This window comes from Pseudonaja textilis, chromosome 1, assembly GCF_049901715.1.
Source record: "Pseudonaja textilis isolate UNSWEBS1 chromosome 1, rPseTex1.2, whole genome shotgun sequence".
NCBI lineage: Eukaryota > Metazoa > Chordata > Lepidosauria > Squamata > Elapidae > Pseudonaja > Pseudonaja textilis.
The window spans coordinates 230,171,695-230,197,501 of NC_141990.1; the positions used below are offsets into that span (position 1 = coordinate 230,171,695).

At 35.5% G+C, this 25,807-nt stretch overlaps 2 protein-coding genes across 25 annotated transcripts in view; one reads left to right on the forward strand and one right to left on the reverse strand.

Moving 5' to 3' along the window:
- Window positions 1-13,886, forward strand: part of LOC113440199 (solute carrier family 9 member C1-like) — a 97,855-nt gene extending 83,969 nt beyond the window's left edge. Inside the window, exons 21-25 of the mRNA XM_087928612.1 lie at window positions 1,839-1,937; window positions 4,491-4,697; window positions 8,310-8,447; window positions 13,203-13,388; window positions 13,728-13,886. Of these exons, the coding sequence (XP_087784738.1) occupies window positions 1,839-1,937; window positions 4,491-4,697; window positions 8,310-8,447; window positions 13,203-13,388; window positions 13,728-13,886 (789 nt within the window). The remainder of the gene's footprint in view (window positions 1-1,838; window positions 1,938-4,490; window positions 4,698-8,309; window positions 8,448-13,202; window positions 13,389-13,727) is intronic.
- A 9,330-nt stretch (window positions 13,887-23,216) lies between these two features.
- The window catches only part of PPP6R3 (protein phosphatase 6 regulatory subunit 3), a 70,511-nt gene continuing 67,920 nt past the window's right edge, over window positions 23,217-25,807 (reverse strand). For all 24 annotated transcript variants that reach the window (XM_087919703.1, XM_087919695.1, XM_087919669.1 and 21 more), the window contains one exon: window positions 23,217-24,677. In XM_087919703.1, the coding sequence (XP_087775829.1) occupies window positions 24,626-24,677 (52 nt within the window). In that variant the 3' untranslated portion in view covers window positions 23,217-24,625. The remainder of the gene's footprint in view (window positions 24,678-25,807) is intronic.

Sequence of the window (25,807 nt, forward strand, 5' to 3'; positions counted from 1 at the left end):
CTAAACAAACTATCTTTTCCTAAGCTGTTTTTCTCCCCAGCCTAGCACTACCCCAAAAATGCTAATTGCAAGTTAACAAGCTCAGCTCTATAACCTTAATTAGTTGATTAGAACCTTCTGGATGGGATGTAGCTGCAATCTGAAATTGATAAGACTCTAGTCAGTTTCACAGTAAAGCCTTTTTGCTAACAACTTGCAGTGTAGTATGCTAGGCGGATGGTGCCAGTGCATTCCCCATTGTGTGCCTGCTTGCTCTTATACAGATAATCCTTGTTTAGTGACTATAGTTATGAAGTTATGATAGTGATGAAGAAGTAACTTTGCAACCAGTCCTTGCATTTGCAACTTCACAGATCTGTAAAGCAAAAGAAATCTGAATTAAGGTTACAAGCATAGTCATGGGTTCACATAGTGATTGCTTTGCTTAATGACCAATAGCATTAAGTCTTATATACTGCCCCATAACACTTTACAGCACCCTCTGGACAATTTCTAATGTCGAAGCATTATTTGCATATTACCCCCAACAATCTGGGTCCTCATTTTACAGACCTTGAAAGGATGGAAGGCTGAGTCAACTTTGAGCCTTATCAGGATCAAACTCCAGGTTGTAGGCAATATTTGCCTGCAATATTGCACTTTAACCACTGCGCCATCAGGACCAAGTTGCTGGACCCAGTTGTGATCACTAAACAAGGAATATCTATAATCCTTTCTCCAATGAATCTAAATACAAACACTTGCTAATTATCTCAGTTTCCGGATGACCCTTGCCAAATTAGGAAAAAAGCTAAATCCAGTCAAGTCACAGTACTTGTTACCATCCAGTTGCCTCCTCAGACACACATCTGGGCTGTGGGCCACAAGTTTGACACCCCTGGTCTATAGAATTCAAATCTGTATGTGAAACCCATTGCAGGAAACTCATCATATTCTGATGTAGGGATTGGTCTTTTCACTCATACATTTTTTATACCACCAAGATTAGGTATATTCCAGTTCCATCAAGAAAGAGCTTTTTGCATCTCTGTTATGACAGCCTGTAGGACATTTTGGACAATTGAAGATTTGATTTTTCATAAGGTCTGGGCTAGCCTTCTAACAGTGCTATGCTAGTTCTCCATAGGACTATTAGAATGGGTTTTTTTCCCCTTGAGAATTTGATTGTAGTAATTTTAGTGCATGCCTTGGCATCAACAATTTTCTTTTGTTTGCTTGCGTTTTGTTTTGTTTTTCCTCAGTTTTCTGTTCTTCCAGTGAATTAGTAATTGCAAACCCTCTAAAAGGTTAAATATCAACAAGACCATGCCAAGGACCATTATGGATGCTTTGTAGATCACCATTGACAACTGAGGTTATGGTCTTTGTTTGAAATAAGTTTTTACCCATTTAACATTAATCTTAAAATCTTGATACCTGTTATATGTGAGTTTTTTCTCCATCGTTGTACAAGCTGGTCAAGTGGTTTTCACCTTCAAATCCCAGGCCACTCTTACATTCATCTGATATTCCATTCGATGTTTGGGACCAAAATCTGGAGCTCATCTTTTGCCTAACAAAAATCCCCAGTATTTTGTACTCAAATTTATTGTCGATATCTTCTGAATGGGAAATTTGAAATAATTACATAATTTAAAGATCTTAATATATTTTACTGATGTAAATTTTATTTATCACTGATTTTTGTCCTCTAATTTTAAAATGCTTTTGTTTGTATTTGTCAGTTGCTACGCTCTTAAAATTTTCAGAGCACTAAAAATACTTTTGTTACTGGATGTCTTTGGCGGTATGCTTAGAAAGTTATTTAGTCTGTATTCAATACTTATTTTTATTTTCAGAAAAAAGCAAACATTTTTTATTATGATTATGGAGATAACATATGTGAAGAAGGCGATATGCCACAAGGAATCCATTTAATTGTATCAGGCATGGTTAAGGTAAGATATTGGTATCAACAAATACCCAGGAATATAACTGGGAATGAAGAAATTAATATTACTTAGAATGTTAGTAATATTGTATACAACTTGTAACTCTCAATTGCTACTAGTCTATAATCTAACTTAAAAACCGAATTTTTTTGTTGCCGGTCAAAGTTTTAGACTTCTTTGTTCTTTATTGCTGTTTGCTATAATTAAAAGTATATGTATTGCATATAAAAAGGGTTTTGATCATGCACTGTAACCACCTTCTTGATTGTATTGACAAACGACCTCTTCTGTTGTGGCCCGCCAGCGGCCTGCAGAGCTGGTGGCAGACTTGGACAGTGAGGAGGTTGGGGAGGAACATGAGCCAGTCCTGGAGTCTGGGGAAAGCTCTGATGAGTGCTCTGTGTCAAAGGCAGAGATGGCTGTCTGACAGTTATCAGGAATCAAAGATCAGTGGGGCAGAACAACAGCTGTAGCCTGTTCCCAATGTGCACGTGCACAGAGCTGCCAGGAGAAGGGAACATTTAAGGAACAAGGGTTGACTTGGGAGTAAAAGCACAGGTGGGCGGTGAATGGCCCCTCCCAGAGGGAATAAAGAGCTAAAGGGTTGCAGGAGACAATTAGTTTGTTTAATTAGTGTGAAGGTTTGTTCATGATTCTCAGAGACTCCTTGCCAAGTATTTTCTTGTACAGTGTTGCACTTGGAAGCTATCGGCGTGGCAACTTTCCAAGCCTGATAAGGTCTGTGGTTGTAATTCACCCTTGAAAGACTGTTGGCCAGAACTTTACTGGATGTGAATGATAGGAATTCACATTAGCCAAATAAAAATGGGTTTTGTCAGGACAAGGAGTCTGTTTCGTGATTTTGTGAAGCTTACGTCAGAACATCTCCCTTCACTGAATGTCCCTGTCTGCTACTAACTGTTTGATTAAAAGTTCTGAAGAATTTAAAAACTTGTATGCTTATTTTGTCCTTTTTATTTATTCTAATAAAATGAGGATTAGGTTGATTCTATTCAACTGAGGATTTGGGATTTTTCTTTCCTTAAGGCTTATTTTTATTGGACTGTTGATTGTGATAATTATTTGTTTGCTGTTATATTGAAGAATGCCCTTTTTGTCATCTTGCTTATCATCCCATATACTGTATCTATAAAATTATTTTTGATAAAATTACTGATCTACATCTACATCTACATCCATCAGAATCAATTCCATGACCTTAAATATAAGATTTAATTGGTATCTTTGTTGTCACAATAGAACAAGGGGACAAAATATTAATTCTTAATATTTGGCACATAGTAGTAGTAGCTTATAACTCGATTAATCTTGCAACCTTATCAATAAAATAAATTAAAAATAAAATTCAGTACGTAGTCTAATTCTGGAATAAGACAGATAGGAGGAAGTAGAGTAATAAAATACCTATGTGTTGGTATAAGGAGTCAGTAATCAGATAAATGGATCTCCCGTACAGAGTACACCAATTTTCTCAATGTATCTGGTTCTTAGGACCACTACCTTAGTTATAAATTTAGCAGTTCTGCCTACAATATGTACATTTGAGCCCAGGAAAAATACAACAATATGTGGTTTAGAACTTTAGATCCTAGTGGGCTGTTCTTTTCCATAGGGATGATAAATATTTAAGCCTAATGGGAGCATATAATTGACAGTTGAACAAAATATGAGAAATATTTTCAGTGGCTGGTGTACTGCATATGCAGGTTCTCTCATAATATGGCAAATTGTGGAAGCACTTCCACCACATATAGTCAGCAACAACTAGCAGAGGAAAATCCACAGGGATTCCTTTACCTTTACCTAGGTCTCATTGGTACATGCTTTAGAGAATAAGTATGCAATTTTAAAAATGTTTGCTTTAGAATAGTCTTTCTGCACTTACTGCATTGTATCACTTAGATGTATATTTAATGGTTAATGGTGAAATGAAATAGGTGCAAATTATTGAAGCGGTGATGGCATGCTGGCAAGCTGATCTCCGATTGGTCCATACCATGGATATGCAAGAAATCTGGTTCTTCGTTAGTTCTTTGTCTGATTGGTCCATTTTGAAGAAATTCCAAAATACCAGTTTCTGATTAACCTATCTTTGAGCCAGACTACTGATTGGTTCCTTATTCATCACCCTTACCAGAAAGAATACTTAGCAGCATCCTGGCTCAAAAACAGTCTAATCAGGAGCCATAACTCTTGGAATTGTCCAAAATAATCCAATCAGAAGTCCACCTATACAAGGACCAATGAGAATTCAGCTTGCCAGGTTCATATATAAGAGCCCAGTCAACCTAGCTCAGTTGCCTTTAGCTGCTGAGAGATACACTACAAAGCAGCCTTCTCTGCTTCTGAAGATGTCAGTTACACTAGCTGGTGGAACAGCAAAACAAAAGAAAACAACAAAAGAAAACTAGACCATTGACATCCAGCCTAAAAACTCATCACCGCATTGATGCCAGTCGTGAAAACCTATACCAGTACATGCAAATTATTACTTCATTATCTTCCTAAATTTAATTATTACTGTTTCTTTATACCTAGCTTTCTGGTAAATCCCCTTCTTATGGAGTTTCTAAAGAAGTTAAAGATACTCTGAAAGAGACTGACAAAAATATTCACAGAAGAATTCATAATCCTGTTACCTCTCACTACACAGATTACGTTGTGACTGGAGCTATACTAGGAGAGCTCAACTGTTTAACTAAGCAAGAAATGGAATATGGAATTTTTTGTGAAACTGCTGTGCAGGTTGGAGAATTCTACTTTATAAAGTGATTTTACATTGTATTAGAATTAAAGTTTTTGGCTAATAAGAAATTATATGTAATTATATAAAATGTGTAAATGTTTTGTAATGGTAGTTCATATTTTAGGTTTTAAAACTGAATTCAAAATACTTAACGTTAAATCAAATCTTAATAAATTTTAAATAAAGCATATTGAATTATGCAATTGCTTTGTATTATATTTGTATTTTCTCCAGTGCCCTAAAGTCAAAAAGATAAAATTATATCAGTGTAGGACAGTATAGAAAGCAGCAAATTATTGTGTCCATTGCACAAATTAATTCACTTAATAGTTGCCAGATAAGCTGCTCTTAAAAATACTAAAATGGTATTACAGAATTTATGGCTGAGGAAATTACCTGAGGCGTTTGAAGTGGTAGTCATAACTAGATTAGAAAAGCAACTGATTGTTCTTTTTCAATGCTTCCTACATATATATGGATGAAAGGGCAAACTGACTGTGACATCTGTCACCCTGTTGTTTGCCAATATTGATCTGACAGATGTGGTAGGCTACATTGGTGTCTGTCCCTTAGCATTTCACGTGTGTCCCTTCCAAAGTTGTTTGCTCAATGGAAGTTGACAACCATCCCAGACAAAAGGAGTATATAAATTTTTGGTCAAGGGTATATAGATTCTATGTATAATTATTTGGGGATCGCACTCTTTGCTAAACACAAATTGTATTGTGATTTTAAGTTACAATGATCTAAAGGAGAAAAAATATTTCTAGGGAATTGTTTCTTCCATCTAGAACTGAGCCATAGCCATTGAGTGTTTCCCTCCCTAGACATATTTGCTTCTTGTAAAGAATGTAAGATGAAAGTTAATTCCTTTGTTTTATGGAGTAGTCTGGGAAGCCCATTGCAGGAGAAAGGAGACATATATATTACTCCCTTCTTCTAAGCCATTTGTCCTTTTCCTAAGCCTATGGTTGAATTGTCAAGCACCTTGATCTCCAGTTGCAGTTGCTAAAAACCAGGTCTGCATCCTTTTATGATATTTTCTTGAAAGGTATGCAGATCTTCCATGTATCCCTGAGACCTGGATGGAAAGCAACAGAGATATAATCCTCTTGAGAAAATTCCAGCTGAGTTTCAGCTGCTATGTAGCAGTCGCACCATAAAAATTGAGGTGGGGCTCTATTATAGTTTGAGAAATTATTACAGTATTAAGGGCCAGTGCTCTGATGTGAATGGAAATGAGTTCCTTTGTATGGAAGAAGCTAAAGCTGCTGGTAGTGTACCAACCACCAATTGCCCAGCAGTTTTTCATCCAGAATTTAATATAATGTTATTTTACATTTCTGAACAGTCTCTGATTAGATGGGTTGCAAATGGGTTTAATAAATAAATAAATAAAATAACATTAGAAAAAAAAAATTGCTTCGGATTGCATCAAAGGATTTTTTGTACAATAAGGTTATGGTTTAAGATCTCCACTGCACTTTGTTAATAAAAGGAAGAACTAGATAAGCAAAGCAAACTTAACAATTAAAATCCCTCCCCAAAAAATACAAACTACTGGGTTTCTAATTTCCTCCTTTTATACATTTTCTAATATGCAATATTTATAGATGTTTAGGCTCCCTTAGAAACTAGACTGTAAGTGATTATATTTGTGATACTGCATGATGTATTCTATGTATGGGGCACCTTCTTGCTTAAATTTGGTTAAACATCTGTTATGAATAGTTAGATTTGCCATTGCTGCATATTGTACAAATTTAAGTTCCCAATCAAATATTGTTAAAATTGTATCTTTCAGTTTTGACCAAAATTTATTCTCACAGCTCATTATCTCACTTATCCCATTAAATTATGATGGTTCTTGTTGATTTTTTCTGAGAGTATACATAGTTAGGAAAGTTAATTCCATTTCAAATTTTTGCATTGTTTATGTTATGTTTTTATTAAAATTATATGCTGCGCACCTCACTACAAAGTGACTGCTTAAATCTTTTTTACATGTCCACCACATGTGATAAAACATTCTTTATGTTTTATGACATTTCCAATATTTATTACTGTATGATTTGTTTATCTTTGGTATTATTAATGGAATTGTGTGCCAGCTGTAGAACATTTTGTACTAGTTTTCGTTTAAGTTATAATTTGGTGTTCATTTTATAGATTTAATCCACAGTTTCTTCCCATTATTTTATTTAAGTGTTTCTTTAAAATGTTTACATCCATTTTACCACTCATAATTTTGTTTGTTCTTATCGATAAACATTTATATATGCGTCCTAATAGATGATGATGGGTTTTGTAGGAGCATTTTAAATACTGTCTTTGACATTTTTGCCCGCTTCTCTCCTGCCTACCATTCTCTAATTTTGTTGAGTGGAGGAAAAATTTGAAGCTGAATATATTTTGATTCCTGACACAAAAGTGAGAGACTGAAATCTTTGATTACTTGGAAGGACTATTTAGTTCAAACCACTTGGCTGTCCATCCATTTTGACTTCATGTCTGACAAAAGAAGACAGACTATTTGGGGAAGGGAAGAAACATTTGTCTAACTTTTGAAAAAGAAACTAACCAACCTGGAGCTGAGAGAAGCAAATCTTTTTCCACGCTTCCCTTCCTCCATTTTTAACTTCAAAATAAAATGGAATATGACAAATTGTTTTACATTATTATTTGTTCTGCATAATTTTTGATCTCAAAAGTAATGCCACCCGAGTAAGCTTTTGTTAAGTGAGCAGTTATGACTAAATTCCCTGAAAAATTAATCAAGGATTTAATTAAAACTTATCAAGCAACTCTCATACTGGCAGAACTTTGCTTTTTGGCTCCTCTTCTCCCTCTCTGAAATCTATATCACGTAGACACCCAATGTTATGCTGCCTTCCTACCTGCATGGTGATCTTTATGTCCTCTGATTCTCTTCCATTATCCAGGAACTTGCATATCTTCAGCAGTCTAAAACTACATAAATCCAACTTTCCTTGCTAGCTGTCTTCTCATTTTTTCCTCTTAGTCCAATGACAACTCTTCCCCAGCCAGCTCTTTATGCCACTTCAATTTCTTCCTACTCTCTTGTGAGAGACTCAGTGTGTCTGTGTGTGTTTGTTTGCATGCATGCACATTTGTGGAGAACCTCATATTTATCTCAATTACAAGTACAGCTTGTATTGTATAATAGTTTTCATGATAGGATGGCACACAATGTTTGCTCCAATTTTCACACAGGGAGTATAGCAATAGCACCTAGACTTATATACTGTTTTATAGCCCTCTCTAAGTGGTTTACAGAGTCAGCATATTGCCCCCAACAATCTGAGTCCTCATTTTACCCACCTCGGATGGATGGAAGACTGAGTCAACCTTGAGGCTGGTGGGATTTTAACTGCCAAACTGTTGGCAGCTGGCTGCAGAAGTAGCTTGCAGTACTGCACTCTAACCACTGCGCCACAGAGGCTCTATGAAAAGTATGAAAAGGGCAAGATATTGTGAGGTTCAGCCGAAGAAGAAATTGAAATTGAAGTCAATACAGTTGCCCAAACACAACGTACCATGATAGCTGTAATTGTCTCATGGGCTTACTTTCTTCTTTTCCACCCCTCCAGACATGTTTCATCTCTATTGATGATTTATTTGAAGCTTTTGATACGTTTTTGGAACCACCTTCCCTGGAATATAAAATATGGTTAAAAATTGCTCTTGATGTTGCTCTCAAAACCTTTAAAGAAAGTCTTCCAAATCTGGTAGGCATATCTGCAGCTTTCTTATGGTTCTAGTCTAAGTTTTGCTGATGCTCTTGCTTAAACTGTGCTGCAAATGAAATAGACTTATCAGGGAAGAAGCTGAAAAATTTTAATAATTTTTAGAAATGTAACTCACAAAACTTCTCAATATTTATAGTGACATGTGAATATCTGGATTCATTGGTTCCCAGATACAGATTTTTATATCTCTGGATTGTCTGCTTTGAGAAGATGGGGGGAGAGGCCAATAAACTATAGTTTTGAATTTCACCTGAAATACAGGTGAAACTCAAAAAATTAGAATATCGTGCAAAAGTTCATTTATTTCAGTAATTCAACTTAAAAGGTGAACCTAATATATGAGATAGACTCATTACATGCAAAGCAAGATAGTTCAAGCCATGATTTGTCATAATTGAGATGATTATGGCTCATGAAAACCCCAAATCCACAATCCCAGAAAATTAGAATATTGTGAAAAGGTTCAATATTCTAGGCTCAAAGTGTCCCACTCTAATCAGCTAATTAAGCCATAACACCTGTAAAGGGTTCCTGAGCCTTTAAATGGTCTCTCAGTCTGGTTCAGTAAGAATCGCAATCATGAGAAAGACTGCTGACCTGACAGTTGTGCAGAAAACCATCATTGACACCCTCCATAAGGAGGGAAAGCCTCAAAAGGTAATTGCAAAAGAAGTTGGATGTTCCAAAGTGCTGTATCAAAGCACATTAATAGAAAGTTATGTAGAAGGGAAAAGTGTGGAAGAAAAAGGTGCACAAACAGCAGGAATGACCGCAGCTTGGAGAGAATTGTCAGGAAAAGGCCGTTCAAAGGTGTTGGGGACTTTTACAAGGAGTGGACTGAGGCTGGAATCAGTGCATCAAGAGCCACCACACACAGACGGATCCTGGACATGGGCTTCAAATGTCGTATTCCTCTTCTCAAGCCACTCCTGAACAACAAACAACATCAGAAACGTCTTACTTGGGCGAAAGAAAAACAGAACTGGTCTGTTGCTCAGTGGTCCAAAGTCCTCTTTTCTGACGAGAGCAACTGTTGCATCTCATTTGGAAACCAAGGACCCAGAGTCTGGAGGAAGAATGGAGAGGCACACATTGCAAGATGCTTGAAGTCCAGTGTGAAGTTTCCACAGTCTGTGTTGATTTGGGGAGCTATGTCATCTGCTGGTGTTGGTCCACTGTGCTTCATTAAGTCCAGAGTCAACGCATCCATCTACCAGGAGATTTTGGAGCACTTCATGCTTCCTTCCACAGATGAGCTTTATGGGGATGCTGACTTCATTTTCCAGCAGGACTTGGCACCTGCCTACACTGCCAAAAGCACCAAACCCTGGTTCAATGACTGTGGGATTACTGTGCCTGATTGGCCAGCAAACTCGCCTGACCTGAACCCCATAGGGAATCTATGGGGTGAGAAAGAGGAGAGACATGAGACTGAACAATGCAGAAGAGCTGAAGGCCGCTATTGAAGCATCCTGGTCTTCCATAACACCTCAGCAGTGCCACAGGCTGATAGCTTCCATGCCATGCCGCATTTAGGCAGTAATTGCTGCAAAAGGGGCCTAAACCAAGTACTGGGTATATATGCATGCTTATACTTTTCAGAGGTCTGATATTGTTCTATGTACAATCCTTGTTTTATTTTTTTTATTTTTTATAAAGAGTTTTTATTTTTTTTTAAAAAAACAAACATACACATACAAAACATAAAAACATAAAACCATCTTCCATTTTATATACATACAGTGTGTCAATTGGTTACAAATCTTTTATGCTATCCTTTTATAGTCATTTACTCACCGTTTATATCAATTTTCACATTGTCAAACTAACATATGCTTATATGTTTATTAATCATCCATGACTAAACTATTCCATCGTTTTATACAAGATATTCCAAATTTTATCTTAAAATGTATGTTATACTTTCAACCAATATGTCTGTATTATGTTTTATATCAATCTATTAAATTTCTATCACAGAATTATCTAGTCTATTACATTGCCATGTCTTTTTATCTAACCATTGATAAAACAAATCCCATATCATATAAAATTATCTTCTTGTTCTCTAATTTCAAATGTCAATTTACTCATTTCAGCACAATCCATAATTTTCTTTATAACTTCCTCCTGCATAGGTGTTTTATCGTTTTTCCAATTCTTAGCAAATACAATCCTAGCTGCTGTTAATACATTTACAATCAAATATTTCAACTCTTTGTTGTATATTTCCGGTATAATTCCCAATAAAAAGATCTCTGGTTTAAAGTCTATATGTTTTATCATTTTTTCCAACCATGTGTGGATTTTAGTCCAATATTTCTTTGCATCCGAGCATGTCCACCACATATGGTAATATGAACCAGGTATCTGATGACATTTCCACATTTATCCAATTTATTCTTAAACATTCTTGCAAGTCTCGTCGGGGGTAGATGCCACTTGTAAAACATCTTATACAAATTTTCTTTATATGCAGTTGACATTGTCATTTTATAATTTTGAGACCACAATTTTTCCCATTTTTCTAAATCAATCCCATATCCAAAATTTCCCCCAAGCAATCATCGTTTCCTCCTCCAATCAACTTGTTCCTCCTCCAATTTAAATTCTAACAAGTGTCCATAAAGTTTTTTGTTTTTGTTTTCCTCTGAACTTGGATTTATTTATTTAAAAATATGGAACGCTTCACGAATTTGCGTGTCATCCTTGCGCAGTTTTTTAATTACCTTTTCATCAGTACCCATCAAAATTTTATCTAAATCAGTCAACTTATGATAAATACCTTCTGTTTTTCAGAGGTCTGACATTGATTGTTCTATGTACAATCCTTGTTTTATTGATTGCAGGTAATATTCTAATTTTCTGAGACTGTGGATTTGGGATTTTTATGAGCTGTAAGCCATAATCAATCTCATATATTAGGTTCACCTTTTAAGGTGTATTACTGAAATAAATGAACTTTTGCATGATATTCTAATTTTTTGAGTTTCATCTGTACTTCTGGATATCTACTGTTTTAATATAAACTAAGTGTTACAGAAAAGCTGTGGTTTTCAGTGGTAATTTGTTCAAAGAAAAAAAATGCTGTTGAGTGATGCTGTGGGATATCTCGCTACTTTGAGTTTTAGGATGCATTGTATTGAAATAATCCCTGTTAAAGCAATCTTTCTTGTTCTAATGGAAGATTAGAAAGCAGGAAAAACATACTCCTAGATTGATAAAAATGAGATACAAGCAGCATTTTCCTTTTAGGAAAAAAAAGGGGGAAGAACATTTTCTTATTGTTATAACATGATGCCAAATGTAAGAAAAGGAACTTGGAAGATTAAAACAAATGTCTGAATTATATATGTTTATGAAATTGACATATTTATAAAACACTGAAGAACTATAAAGAATAGCTTATTGTTTAAATGAAGTATGAATTTAAATGGAGTCATAACAACATTTAGGTTTGTATATGGGGATGACAGTCTCCTCATGTCTTAATCCTACTGAACAAACATATGTCTTTGAGTACAGAATGGAATTGATAATAATTTTTAATTATGCTTTCAGCTTGAGAGAAATGAGAATTATTTCTGTAGAGAAAGAGCAATAGAAATGCCATATTTATCCTCTGTATAACTTAAGAATCCCTGATGGGAACTTATGTAAGGAATTGTGTAAGAATGTTACCTGTCAGGAAATAATTAAACAAGGCTATAAAAATCTTATTTCCAGTAAAGAATTTAGTTGGCAGGTCAACAGAACTAGGTTGACAGGTCAAAGGAAGATCATTGGCAGGTCAAGATACCAGTTGTCATCCTAAAATTAATAGGATATAGCAACTATCAAGGGGATTGAGTTGCTGGATAGATTGTGAACCCAGAAAGGGGCAGTGACTGTTTTTGAAACTGTATATAAACCCCAAGTATTCCTATGTAAGATGTCTTCTGTGGCTCTGCTTATATGAGCACAGAATTCTAGCTTTTGCAAAAGCTAAAAAATAAAGCTCTTTATTATTGTTCAAGAGTCTCCTGTTGAGTTCAAACTGAGAGGGTTAAATCTCACACTGCTAATATATACTAAATATGTATGCCAAATGTAACATATGTGTTACATTTATTGATTAACCTTATTGTGCAAACATTTTAGCTTCCTCCAAATCAGACAAGGAGTTTGTGATCGATGGAATGTCCTTTCTATTTTAATTACCCTTCCAGGGTGACTTAGTTCCCTCAGAACCTCCTAGCAGGTTGAATTTGGTGCGAACCCACAGATCCCCATGGAGATGTGTCATGTCGCCGCGATGAGAGCCCCGCCTTCCCAAATTTTTAGATATTTTTGTTAAATATCTAAAGTTTGAGTACTAGAAGATCTAAGGGCTCTTAACTGGAAAATTCTGCTTATAGTTAAAATGTATGATTTAGGGTAGAAATCTAAGAAATAATTTAAGTAAATGTATTTGAGATAGGCAGCCTATAAATTAGAGCCTAAATACATAACAATATTTACTGATGTTTTGATGGTTCATCCAAAGTATACAATAATGAGCAGATCAAAGCAACACTTTAAAACCTTTCAAAATACTTTTGAGTACAATAAACATTTTGGACATGGATATGTGGTTATCAAGAGTTAAGCTTGATTCAAGAGAAATTTTCCTTTGTCCTGCATAAAAATCGTGAATTATAGCCAAATTAGAATTGTTATAAATGTTCATCTAATTTATATGTCTTTGGTGTACAGGATTGGTCATACAGAATATGTATGCAGTTTTCTAATACATATGTCGTGGATGTACCAAATCACACTAAATGTGATATTTATGATGAAGCTATGGATGAGGTAATTCTTGTACATGGAACTGTGCAGGATTGTCAATCTGGGGAGCCTTATTGGGCACCATACATTTTACCTAAAATCTGCCATCAGGTAAGAAATACTTTTATAGCTAGCCAATAATTGTATAATTTATAACAATCAGTAAGCCAAGTAGGAGAGCAAACATCTGGAAAGCATGAGAAAATAAAGAATAGATGGAATATTTTTGATATTTTGTTTATATTTCAGCACCTGGCAGTGAAGTAAAAGAACAGTGTTATCAATATGATGATAGTTTGCTGGTTAGGATTAAATATTTATTTACAAGACGCACAGGCATCCAAAGAGTCAAATCAGCCTTGTAATCATTATCAGTAGAGCTCACTACACTGATTCTATAGGAATGAATTCTTGTGATTTCCACAATAACTTACTAAGATACTCTTCCAGATACAAGGTACTTCAGCCGCAACAAAATTATTAATTATACGAACTGAAGAAAAAGGAGAGCGGAAGAGCACAGCACCTAATGGTATATGCCAGTATCACTCAAGGAAGAGATTTGGTGAGGAGGAACTTGAAATGCTTAGTATCAGAGAATTTAATTAAAATTATAGTCCTTTTCTTTCTACCTTTCCCAGAATTATAAACCTCTCAGGAGAGCTGGGTCCTTTTGTACTGTGAGAGGAAAGATTTTTAAAAAGGCAATCATTAGCAAAGTGCATGGACTCAATTACCGCAGTGATGGGTGCACCACTGGAAGATCTAAAAGGGTCAGGTTAGGGACATAAAAAAATCTTGCCTACATGGGCACTAAGAGCTGACACACTTGTTGGCATATAATAAATCAATTATATATTTATAATTCAAGTACAACTTGTATATATCTGTGTTATGATTTATTAAAAGTCAAAGTCTCTAGGTTGCTTTTATTATTGAAGAACTGAAAAGTCTAATCATCTCACGTAATTTAAAAAGTGATTCTGGATTTTTGATTTTTTTTTCCCCTGAGAAAGGAAGGGGTTACATTTATCACTATTTGTCTCCTGAGAACAAAATTATAAGTTTATTCATAGAAAAAGTATGGCAACACACATAGTATGTGCTTAGATTATAAGTATTAATGCCTGTGTTAAAGTTATTGTGTTTATTAGACTTTATTCCCTGGCAAATGTGCATTTAATTATAGCCTTAACTAAGATTCTTAGGAAAAAAGTTACTATTTTAATAAAGAAAATGCTTTAAATATTGATTATTTCTAAGGCATTTTTAGTTGTGGTTGATGGGAAGTAATTATTTGAAAAATAGGTGAAAAATACCTAAAATAGGTGAAATAATTTCACCTGCAATTCAAAGAAATTATCAAACTAATTACAAATATATCAAAAACTAGTTATTTATGCTTAAAGTTACCTTATTTTCATAGTAGTTATTTAAATTGTACTGTTTGGCTTCCAAACACATGAAAGAATCTGTGACATAGGTTGGCTTTTTTTCTTGTTTTGGTGGTACCTTTGAGCGAGTCTTGATTCCTGGCAATTTCCTGAACAAGTCCACGAAACCTTCTTGGCAAGATTTTTGGAAGTAGTTTGTCCTTGCCTTCTTCCTAATGCTGAGAAAGATTGACTGGTCCAAGGTCACCCAATTAACTTCATGTCTAAAATGGGAGTAGAACTCACACTGTCAGTTTCTAGCCTAGTGTCTTAATCACTATACTGAATTGGCTATCTGAGACAAATTTAACTAATGCAATATTATGCTATCCAAAAACAAAACAATCAGTACAACAATATGTATTTTGTAGCTTATAAACACAAAAGTAAGAGTTAAAAGGACAACATATATAAATCTGTTTAGTTTTTTAAAATTATTATGAAAATATTCAGAGATAACTGAAGAGAATTGAGAAATTTTGTGTTTCAATATTTTGTAATTCTGCTTACCTATTGAAAGTTTTTAAAATCAATTCAGTTGGCTTTCAAATGTTTTTGTCTTCCATATATAGGAACTTTGGAACACATTTTTGCTTCAGAACATAGCAGCCAAGGCACATTAATAGACAATATAGTAAGTATACTTATTGCATTTATACAGAAATATGTATGTATAAGGATTCCTAGATCATCATGTCAGTCTGCTTTGGGTGATAGGTGAAGACTAAAGAGTTTCTTTATACTGGATTCAAAATTAAAAGTAAACTTGCTTGTTTTATCTTCCCAGCATGATTTGGGAGAGCTGCTAATCCAACCATAAAAGCCTGTTTTGGGACTACCTATTCTCTAAAAAAATAACATTTCATCACAATTCCTTCCATTGCTTTCTTCTACCTTCTTTTTAATTATCCTACCTGAAGAAAAGTTCTTGGAAACTTTATAGTTCAAACATATATAATTATTTTGTAGAATTAAATTTTCAGGTGATCTAAAGAAATTAATTCTGTAGGGGTTAAAATTAAATGTTCTTAACCCTTCAGAGCTATGTAGCCAATAAATTACACTTCAATTGCAAACATGATAAATAACTTCTTTGTCATTAGACTATCCCTTAGGGAAGGTAAATGAAAACTAGATTCCCAGATGCAACTTCTTTTTTTATAGCTCTAGTTCAAATAAATACTGTAGAAACAAACAATTGAATAAACTTTTATTGCCACATATAGTTCAGTCTATTTCAGATACAGTTTCAGGTTCAGTGCAGAAAACACTCCAAAAATACCTTGTTTTATAAATATGTTAACTGCACATGACAAAGAGTGCAGCTCTTTAAGCCAGAATGAGGCCTTCAGTACTAGACAAATTCTTCCTCTTGCTTACTTGTACACTTTTGATCTATTCTTTATAAAGAATATTTTTGTCTGGCCTTTCTACTGTGGAACTTTCTGTCTCTTTAATTCCATCTCCATAATCATTCAGTCATTCACTTCTATTTAGCTTGCCACCCATCTTGCAAGAGGGGCTCTGGGAGGTAAGTTCAGGTAACACAATTTAAAACTTCATTACAAACTATTTATATTAACTAAAACAAACAAACAAAAGCATAAAAAGTCAACCAACAATAGCCAATCAACCGATACATCTTGGGCTGGTGATTCCCGTCCAGGAAAATAGCAGGGCTTAAGAGCTTTCCGAAAGCGTGGCCGGGTCAGGGCCAACCTAATCTCAGACACTAGGGCTCTCCAAAGGGCATGTGCTGCCACAGACAAGGCAGAAATAATACCTGTTAACAGGCGCCTTCTCTGTATTCTGCAATTACCACTTTTGGTTAATACTTTTCATTTTCACACATTTTGTACATTCTTCCAATAAATTACATTTCCTCTCATCCTAAACTCAGCTGACTCAGATAACTGTTAACATTCTTTTACCTCTGAAGAAAAAACAGGACTTGCTTATTTTCTCATCTACTATAATGTAAGCTAGTAACTCTAATACATTTTCCACATCACACCAGCTCTAGTAATCTTAATGTCAGTTCAGTTCCATGCTTTCTTCAGTGTTAAATTTGACTCAGTCTTCTCTTTACATCGTTCTTCTTCCTGTTAATCCCACCTAAAAATTTCACCACCAAATCTATTTTTCGATCTGTCCATTGTCTTTGATAGACAATTGTTCTCATTTGTAAACTTCCAAAGTTTCTGGCACCAAACCTTTTTTTAAAAACTATGTTAGCACTGTTAGGTAGTGGAATTCTGCTTTTCTTCTCTGTTTTTGGCCCATCTCTTTCCTTATACATTACTTCTGGGCTTTCAGTACGATTTATATTCCAGTTGTGGCCAGTCTTCATCACTAGCACAGAACAAGGAGAAATATATCATTTCTCTTTATGATTTATTCACTGTCCAATTATTACTATTTTCAGTGTTATATTACAAAATGCAATATTTTCTGTTTTATCCTTATGCTTCTTAGGAAAGCAATTTATAGATTTATTTAAGTCTTATGGCTTTTATTTTACCACTTAAATGGTTAATGTCAGTAAATATTATATAATTATATATTTAATGAATTACATTTTATGGCACAAAAATGCAATCAAGGTTTTTTTTTTCTTATTGCAGCAAAGCACTTCTAGACACTCCCCATCCTCAAGCTTAGAAATGTCTTAATGAACAGCAAATATGTTCCAGCCTCACAGAGCAAGAATGCAAGATCTTGCATAGAAACTAAATACTGCAGTCAAATCCTTGGTGAAATTGGTTTTTTATTTGCTGTCTATGAAAATTTTCTACATTTTAATCTTTTACAAAATGTTATATAGATGAAGCAGCTAATAAAATAACACCAAAAGGACCACTGAAATTGTTTTAGGACTTTTTAAATATTTGATGTTTATTTCAGTTGTTACAATTTCTGTAATAAATTTTTTGAACTGATTTTATGGTTCTGTGATTTTCAAAATATTTTTATCAATATGGAACAAATAATTTCTTTACTAGCACTGATGTTACCTAGTAATGAAAAGTCTGCAAGAAAATGAAATCTCTGCAAGAAAACAACCAAGCTCAAAGAGCATCAAGGATCCCTCATTTCAACCCCAAGCTACAAATATTCTCATTTATTGATAAAATAATTTCCATTTATATTATTGCCTACTGAAATTTATTCTGGCTATTTTACACAGAAAATAAAGTTTGCAGCAAATAACCTTTTAACATTTAATATAGCATAAGGTTAATGCTGTAAAGTTCTGTTTTTCATAGGAACCTGGAATGTAAGATCCATGAATCAAGGCAACATGGTTGTGGTTAAATAAGAGATGACAAGACTGAACATCGACATCTTAGGAATCAGCGAACTAAAATGGAAAGGAATAATGGGTGAATTTAATTCAGATGACCATCAGGTATACTACTGCGGGTAAGAATCCCTCAGAAGAAATGGAGTAGCCTTTATAGTCAATAAGAGTAGGAAAAGCAATACTGAGATACAATCCCCAAAATGACAGAATGATGTCAGTTTGAATCCAAGGCAAACCATTCAATATCACAGTAGTCCAAGTCTATGCCCCAACCATTGGTACTGAAGAGGATGAAATTGACCAGTCCTATGAAGCCCTACAGCACCTTGTAGAATTAACACCAAAAAAATGATGTCCTTATCACCATGGGGGATTGGAATGCTAAAGTAGGAAGCCAAAAGATAACCGGAATAACAGGCAAGTTTGGCCTTGGAATACAAAATGAAGCAGGGCACAGGCTGATAGAATTTTGTCAAGAGAATATGGTCATAGCGAACACTCTTTTCCAACAACCCAAGAGACGGCTCTACACATGGACATCACACCAGACGCTCAACACAGAAATCAGATTGACTATGTGCTCTGCAGCCAAAGATGGAGAAGCTCTATGCAATCAGTAAAAACAAGACCAGAAGCTGACCGTGGTTCAGATCATGAGCTTCTCGTTTCAAAATTTAGGCTTAAATTGAAGAAATTAGGGAATAACACTAGGACACTCATGTATGAACTAAATCATATCCCTGATGAATATACAGTAGAGGTGACAAATAGATTTAAGGAATTAGATCTGATAGACAGAGTGCCTGAAGAACTATGGACAGAAGTCTACAACGTTGTACAAGAGGTAGCAACTAAAACCATCCCAAAGAAAAAGAAATGCAAGAAAGCAAAATTGCTGTCTGAGGAAGCTTTGCAAATAGCCGAGGAAAAAAGGGAAGTGAAAGGCAAGGGAGAAAGAAAAAGATACACCCAATTGAATGCAGAATTCCAGAGAATAGCTAGAAGTGATAAGAATGCATTGTTAAATGAACAGTGCAAAGAAATAGAAGAAAACAATAGAATAGGGAAGGCCAGAGATCTCTTCAAGGAAATTGAAATATGAAATTGAATAATGTTTCATGCAAAGATAGGCATGATACACGATCAAAATGGCAGGGAGCTAACAAAGGCAGAAGAGATTAAGAAGAGGTGGCAAAATTATACAGAACTATACAAGAATGAGCTTAACGTCCCTAATAACCATGATGGGGTGGTCACTGACCTTGAGCCACACATCCTAAAATCAGAAGTCAAATGGGTCTTAGGAAATCTGAGCAACAACAAAGCTAGTGGAGGTGACAGTATTCCAGCTGAGTTATTCAAAATCTTAAAAGATGATGCAGTAAAAGTGCTAGCAAATTTGGAAAAAACAGGAGGCACAGGATTGGAAAAGGTCAGTTTACATTCCAATTTCAAAGAAAGGCAATGCCAAAGAATGTTCAAACTATTGCATCATTGCACTCATTTCACATGCTAGTAAAGTTATGCTTAAAATCCTACAAGCAGTATTTGGATCACGAAGTACCAGAAGTACACGCTGGATTTCAAGGAGTCAGAGGAACTAGAGATCAAATTTCCAACATATGCTGGATCATGCGGAAAACTAGAGAGTTCCAAAAAACATCTGCTTAATTGACTATGCCAAAGCTTTTGATTGTGTGCATCACAACAAATTGTGGCAAGTTCTTAAAGAGATGGGAGTACCAGACCATCTTATTTGTCTCTTGAAAAACCTATATGTGGGTCAAGAAGCAACAGTGAGAACTGGACACGGAACTACTGATTGGTTCAAAATTGGGAATGGAGTACAGCAAGGCTTATACTGTCACATTGCCTATTTAACTTTTTGCAGAGCACATCATGAGAAAGGCAGGGCTAGATGAATCAAAAGTTGGAATTAAGGTTGCCGGAAGAAACAACAACCTCAGATATGCAGATGATACCACTCTAATGGCAGAAAGTGAAGAGGTACTAAAGAGCCTCTTGATGCGTGTGAAGAAGGAGAATGCAAAAGTTGGCTTGAAACTCAAAATTAAGAAAACTACAATCATGCCATCCAGCCCTCTCAATTCCTGGCAAATAAATGGGGAAGAAATAGAGGTAGTGACCAATTTTATTTTCCTGAGCTCCAAGATTACCGCAGATGGGGACTGCAGCCAAGAAATTAAAAGACACTTGCTCCTGGGGAGGAAAGCTGTGACAATTCTAGACAGCATACTAAAAAGCAGAGACATCATCCTGCCAACAAAAGTGTATAGTCAAGGGTATGGTTTTCCCAGTTGCAATGTATGGCTGTGAAAGTTGGACCATAAGAAAAATTGAGCGCCAAAGAATTGAGGCCTTTGAACTATGCTGCTGGAGAAGACTCCTGCGAGTCCCTTGGACTGCAAGGCGGTCAAACCCATCAGTCCTAGAGATCTACCCTGACTGGTCTTTAGAAGGTCTGATCCTGAAGATGAAACTCAAATACTTTGGCCACCTAATGAGAAGGAAGGACTAATGCTGGGAAAGATTGAGGGGAATAGAAGAATGGGACGGCAGAGAATGGCAGATGGGCATAAAAAATCCATGGCATCTTAAAACAATGTATCTTCACCATGCCATCAAATGTAGCAAAGTCAGTTCTGAAACAATTTTTTCCATTTCTATCATTACAAATTGCAAGCATAGATCATTCTGAAAAGAGGTTAGAACTCTTGTAATTTTAAATAGAATAATGTAATTGTCTTCCTTTAAAAAAAAAAAAGCCAAGATAGCTTCTGAGAAGCAGAGAGAAATGGATCCAACATATTGATTTGGAAAGTTAAAGGGATGCACATATGAGATTTCAGGACTTGTGCACTATTAAGTTGTCAAAAATTTTCCAGAACTAAAAGTTTTTGACTGGAACACCACTCCCACTGTAGCATGCCCATAAAGGCAAGGCTTCAACTGTTCTTCTACATCTGACATCCACAAAGATAGCATCTCAGAAATCCAAAAGTCTCAGGGTGTCCAGGATTTTTTGGGTGTAGTTGCATAGTGTTTGGTCAGTATGACTCCTCTTGCTGCAGGATAAAGTGGACTGTTTTCAAATAAAAAATCTCTGGAGAGCAGGGAAGCTCTATGGGTAACAGTTGCTAGATTAAAAAAATAATCTAAGATAGCAAGACCTTAAATGCTGATCTGTTTATACAGCTTTTCCATTAATTTCCCAGTGATGAATTCCATAATGACTCTATGACTTTAATTTCTCTGATAGTTCATTAATTTTTTATGTGAACAGGAATGTCTGAAACATTGGATTTCTTTCTTTTTAGTCTTATATTTTCCCCTATTTCTATCTAATTTCTATCTGGCTGCAACCAAAAGATTTGTATGTTGAATAATTACAAGCCAATTCTAAATGATAAAAAAATAACACTGACCAGAACCAGCGATGGAGTATCCTTTACTCCTCTATATCATTGTCTCTTTTGAACCAATGGCACCATATTTTGTCCAAGGATGCATTTACTACTGCCCTAACCAGGCTCCTGTCAACTTCCTGTTGGCTTTCACCATCAGACTGGGTAGGACATAAAACATGCCTATTTTTATTCTGATTTCATAGTCACATTGACAGTAACTCTGCTTCTAGGGCTGCAACACATTGATTTCTCCCCCTCCCCAATCTGGTTTATAGCCATGTGTTTCTTAAATATTGTGCTTCTGGTTTTGTAACAGCTTAAGAGCGGTTACAAAATCACAAGGTGTTTTTGTATTGACTCGATGCTACTCTGCATTGCCAATTTCACCATCCTTCATGTTATGTCCAACACAGTTCCTTTTGTCAGAGTTAACAGGTGATCGTTACCCTTTATAATGTCTTTCTCAACAAGGGGAAAGTTATTTTACAGCTAGAGAACAGCACTTTTTAGTCCTTAAGGTGGCTGGTTTTAATTATTCCTCCTAATACCACTGAAATAACTATTTGCACCCATTTCATCTTTTGGTTTTTCAAATGTGAGATTTTAGCATCTTTTTCATGATTCAAGACTAATTAGATGTCTCTTTACTATTCATCTAAAATATCCTAATATTTATTTGGTATCAGGGCCCTTTAATCTGGTTTCTATGCAGTATTTCTCAAAATGGGTAGCAACAACTGGAATGGGTTGCCTTCAAAAGTTGTGGGTGCTCCATCACTGGAGGTTTTTAAGAGATTGGCCAGCCATTTGTCCAGAATGGTATAGGGCAGTGATGACAAACCTTTTCAGCACTGTGCCCAAACTGGAATGTGTGCGCGCGTGCTGGAAACCCTAAGACCAGCTGGTTGGCTAATGTGCCTGCAGGTCAGCTGGTCTTCAGGTTTCCAGCAGGCATATACACATTGGCCATCTGGTATTCAGGTTTCCAGCGCACAAAGATCAGCTGGTCAGTGCTGGGAACCAGAAAAGCAGCCAGTGATGGCATGCGTGCCCACGAAGAGGGCTCTGCATGCCACCTCTGGCACACGTGCCATAGGTTCGCTATCACAGGTATAGGTTATCCTGCTGATGCAGGGGTTTGGACTAGATGACCTCCAAGGCCCCTTCCAACTCTGCTATTCTGTTCTTAAATTTGTTTGCCACCATTTGCTTCAAAGTGACTCTTTGGGAGGCTTACAACATTAAATGTAACATAAAGGTATGCTACGTTTAGTAGGCAAATTATATGTAACTTGTACATGTGTGATATAGTATGTGAAATTAAGGCATCATACCTTGAATGATTCCACTAGTGGTGGGACCTAATTTCTATTTGAAACTGGAGGCATTAGGACTTGTGAGCTATGGACGAAACTGAGTTGGAAAAGAATCTTGTCATAGTTAATCATGTTCATATTATGCTAAAAGGCCCACGTGGATGTGTACAGTCCTTGGGTTGAACTGAAAATTATCTTTATCAAATTTGAAGAGCAAGCACCATGTACGGATAAATGCATTGTCATGGTGAAAATGAGGTTTAAGAAAAGAAAAAGAAAAGAAAATACAGTGAATGCTGTTGATATAAATTACTTTTTAGTTGAATTTCTCATTTTGACTCCTCCCTTTAATTTATTTCATTATTTCTTACCCTCTTTGTATAGATCACACAATTATGCATATTCTAACATCAAAATGATGGCCATGTACATATACAGAAGTAATGAGAAAATAAAAGTACCAGTATACATTTGTTTTTATTTCTGTATGCAATGTAATATTAGGCACATAGCTTGGGACACTTTCTAAAATAAATCATTGGCCATTGTTTAGAATATCCTTTTGGCTTTTAAATACTGGTCAGGAAAACATATGATGTAAAAATACATGAATAACTTCTTTTGAAAGAAAGAAAAGTGGATTTTGCACCTAAAAGTGCAAGAGGTGTTCTTTAACCCTTCCACCAAAGAATGTGGCAATATACATTATATTGCTTCTGTTTGAAAAGGCGGCTGGAATTTTATGACATAGAAAATTATAAATTACAATTAGTTTCCATAATCACTATATATATATACACAACCCAGTTATGAAAAAAACTGGTTTAAAACTTACAAATGAAATCTTCACACAGATCAAAACAGTGAAAATATAACAATTAACATGCTCAAGTGCCCAATTTGGATATTTAAAGACATTTTATCTTTAAAATATGAACTTTAATTACAAGAGCAGCATGGGCATTTGTTATATTTATTTGATTTGTCAAAAGGATTACAGTGTTTTAAATATGAAGATTGTTTCAAAATGGGTAATTTTGTAATGCTCTAAATTAAAGTACATCTTGGTGAATGGGTTAAAAAAGGTGAGTCTTAAAAATACACAACAAGCCATGTGCACTTCAAAATATTCTAGTGTTTCACCTGTAAGGTATTGTTTCAAGCAAACAAGACTTAACAGAACATATGGCTTTACAGTAACATCAATCTGTCAACTAAGCCGTAGTAATAAATACTTAAAATCTCTACCGATAGACTTACATTTTGATCTGGTTTAAACAATACAGAAAACAATTACCAGTTGAAAGCCTGCTGTAGTATGTCAAACACAAAAAAATCTTTTTAAATCATTGTTTTAAATCTAAAGCAACCAAACATTTAAAGGGCATTGCATTTGAACAATTTCTTTGCCAAAATGAAAGAAAAATAGACTTAAAAATGTTTTGGGTGAAAAATTATGAAAATTGCTACATACTTTGGTCACTAATTGTCAAATAGTATGCCTCAAATACATTAGATTTATGTATTCACTTTTTTATATAAAACTATTCTTACAGCCATTTTTAACTATAGTATCATTACTAATGTTACTTGGGTGGCAAGTTCTTATTTCACAATCACCCATCATTTAGAACAATACAATATAAACATACGCAAAAATTTCTTGGTATTCTTCAATGTGCAATTTTTACACTTATGAATTTCTGTACAATGTCTCAAAATCTAGAATATAAATGTTGCTGGTCCTGATCTCTTGTGAAATTAAATGCAGCAGTGACTGGCTCCAATAGGTTCTAGATGAAATCCTCAAGAATCAAATCTTGAAATCAGTTCATATTCTTCAGTTATAATCCGTCAATATCACAAATCATACAGGGCCATTAACAGATGCCTCTGCTAGAATGGTTTGTTGATCAGTCCTAAGGAGAGCAAAGAAGTATCAGATTGTTAGAAGAGTACACAATGATTTTGAACGCTGAAAAACGTTAATCAAATTACTTTTAGATTTGTTTAAAAACATGGAATAGACCTTATGGCACTGATATATTTGCTAAGTAAATGGAAGAATTCAGCATAACAACAAAGATTTGCCTTGTGAATTTTCCCTGACTTCCCAGGAAATGACCTAGGACACATTGGAGATCACTACATAAAGCTTAGGCTTCAAATTTGGCCCCACAGATTGCTTATCTTTCCCATAGGATATCAGCATTTTTACCGATCCAATTTCTGCCACAGCACTGAGATTTCAGAAATTGGTTGCTGCTGCCAATCCTCTTTTAAAATAAAAAGTTGGAAAACAAGAACAAATTGGGGAAAATTTTCCTCAACATGATGAGCTTTTACCTGCATGTAATTCTGTCAGCAATTGCCATATAATTCATGCAATAATAAATATAGGCCATAATTTAGCAATGACCTCACTGCATTTATATTGTTGGAAATGCAGTAAAATTAATAATTTATTTAATTATATTTTATTTTAATGAGCAATTAGATATACACTGCTCAAAAAAATAAAGGGAACACTTAAACAACACAACGTAATTCCCAGTCAATCACACTTCTGTGAAATCAAACTGTCCACTTAGGTAGCAACACTGATTGACAATCAATTTCACATGCTGTTGTGCAAATGGAATAGACAACAGGTGGAAAGCATAGGCAGGTAGCAAGACATCCCCAATAAAGGAGTGGTTCTGCAGGTGGTGACCACAGACCACTTCTCAGTTCCTATGCTTTCCAGCTGATGGTTTGGTCACTTTTGAATGCTGGCAGTGCTTTCACTCTAGTGGTAGCATGAGACGGAGTCTACAACCCACACAAGTGGCTCAGGTAGTGCAGCTCATCCAGGATGGCACATCAATGCGAGCTGTGGCAAGAAGGTTTGCTGTGTCTGTCAGTGTAGTGTCCAGAGCATGGAGGCGCTACCAGGAGACAGGCCAGTACATCAGGAGACGTGGAGGAGGCCGTAGAAGGGCAACAACCCAGCATCAGGACCGCTACCTCCGCCTTTGTACTGCCAGAGCCCTGCAAAATGACCTCCAAC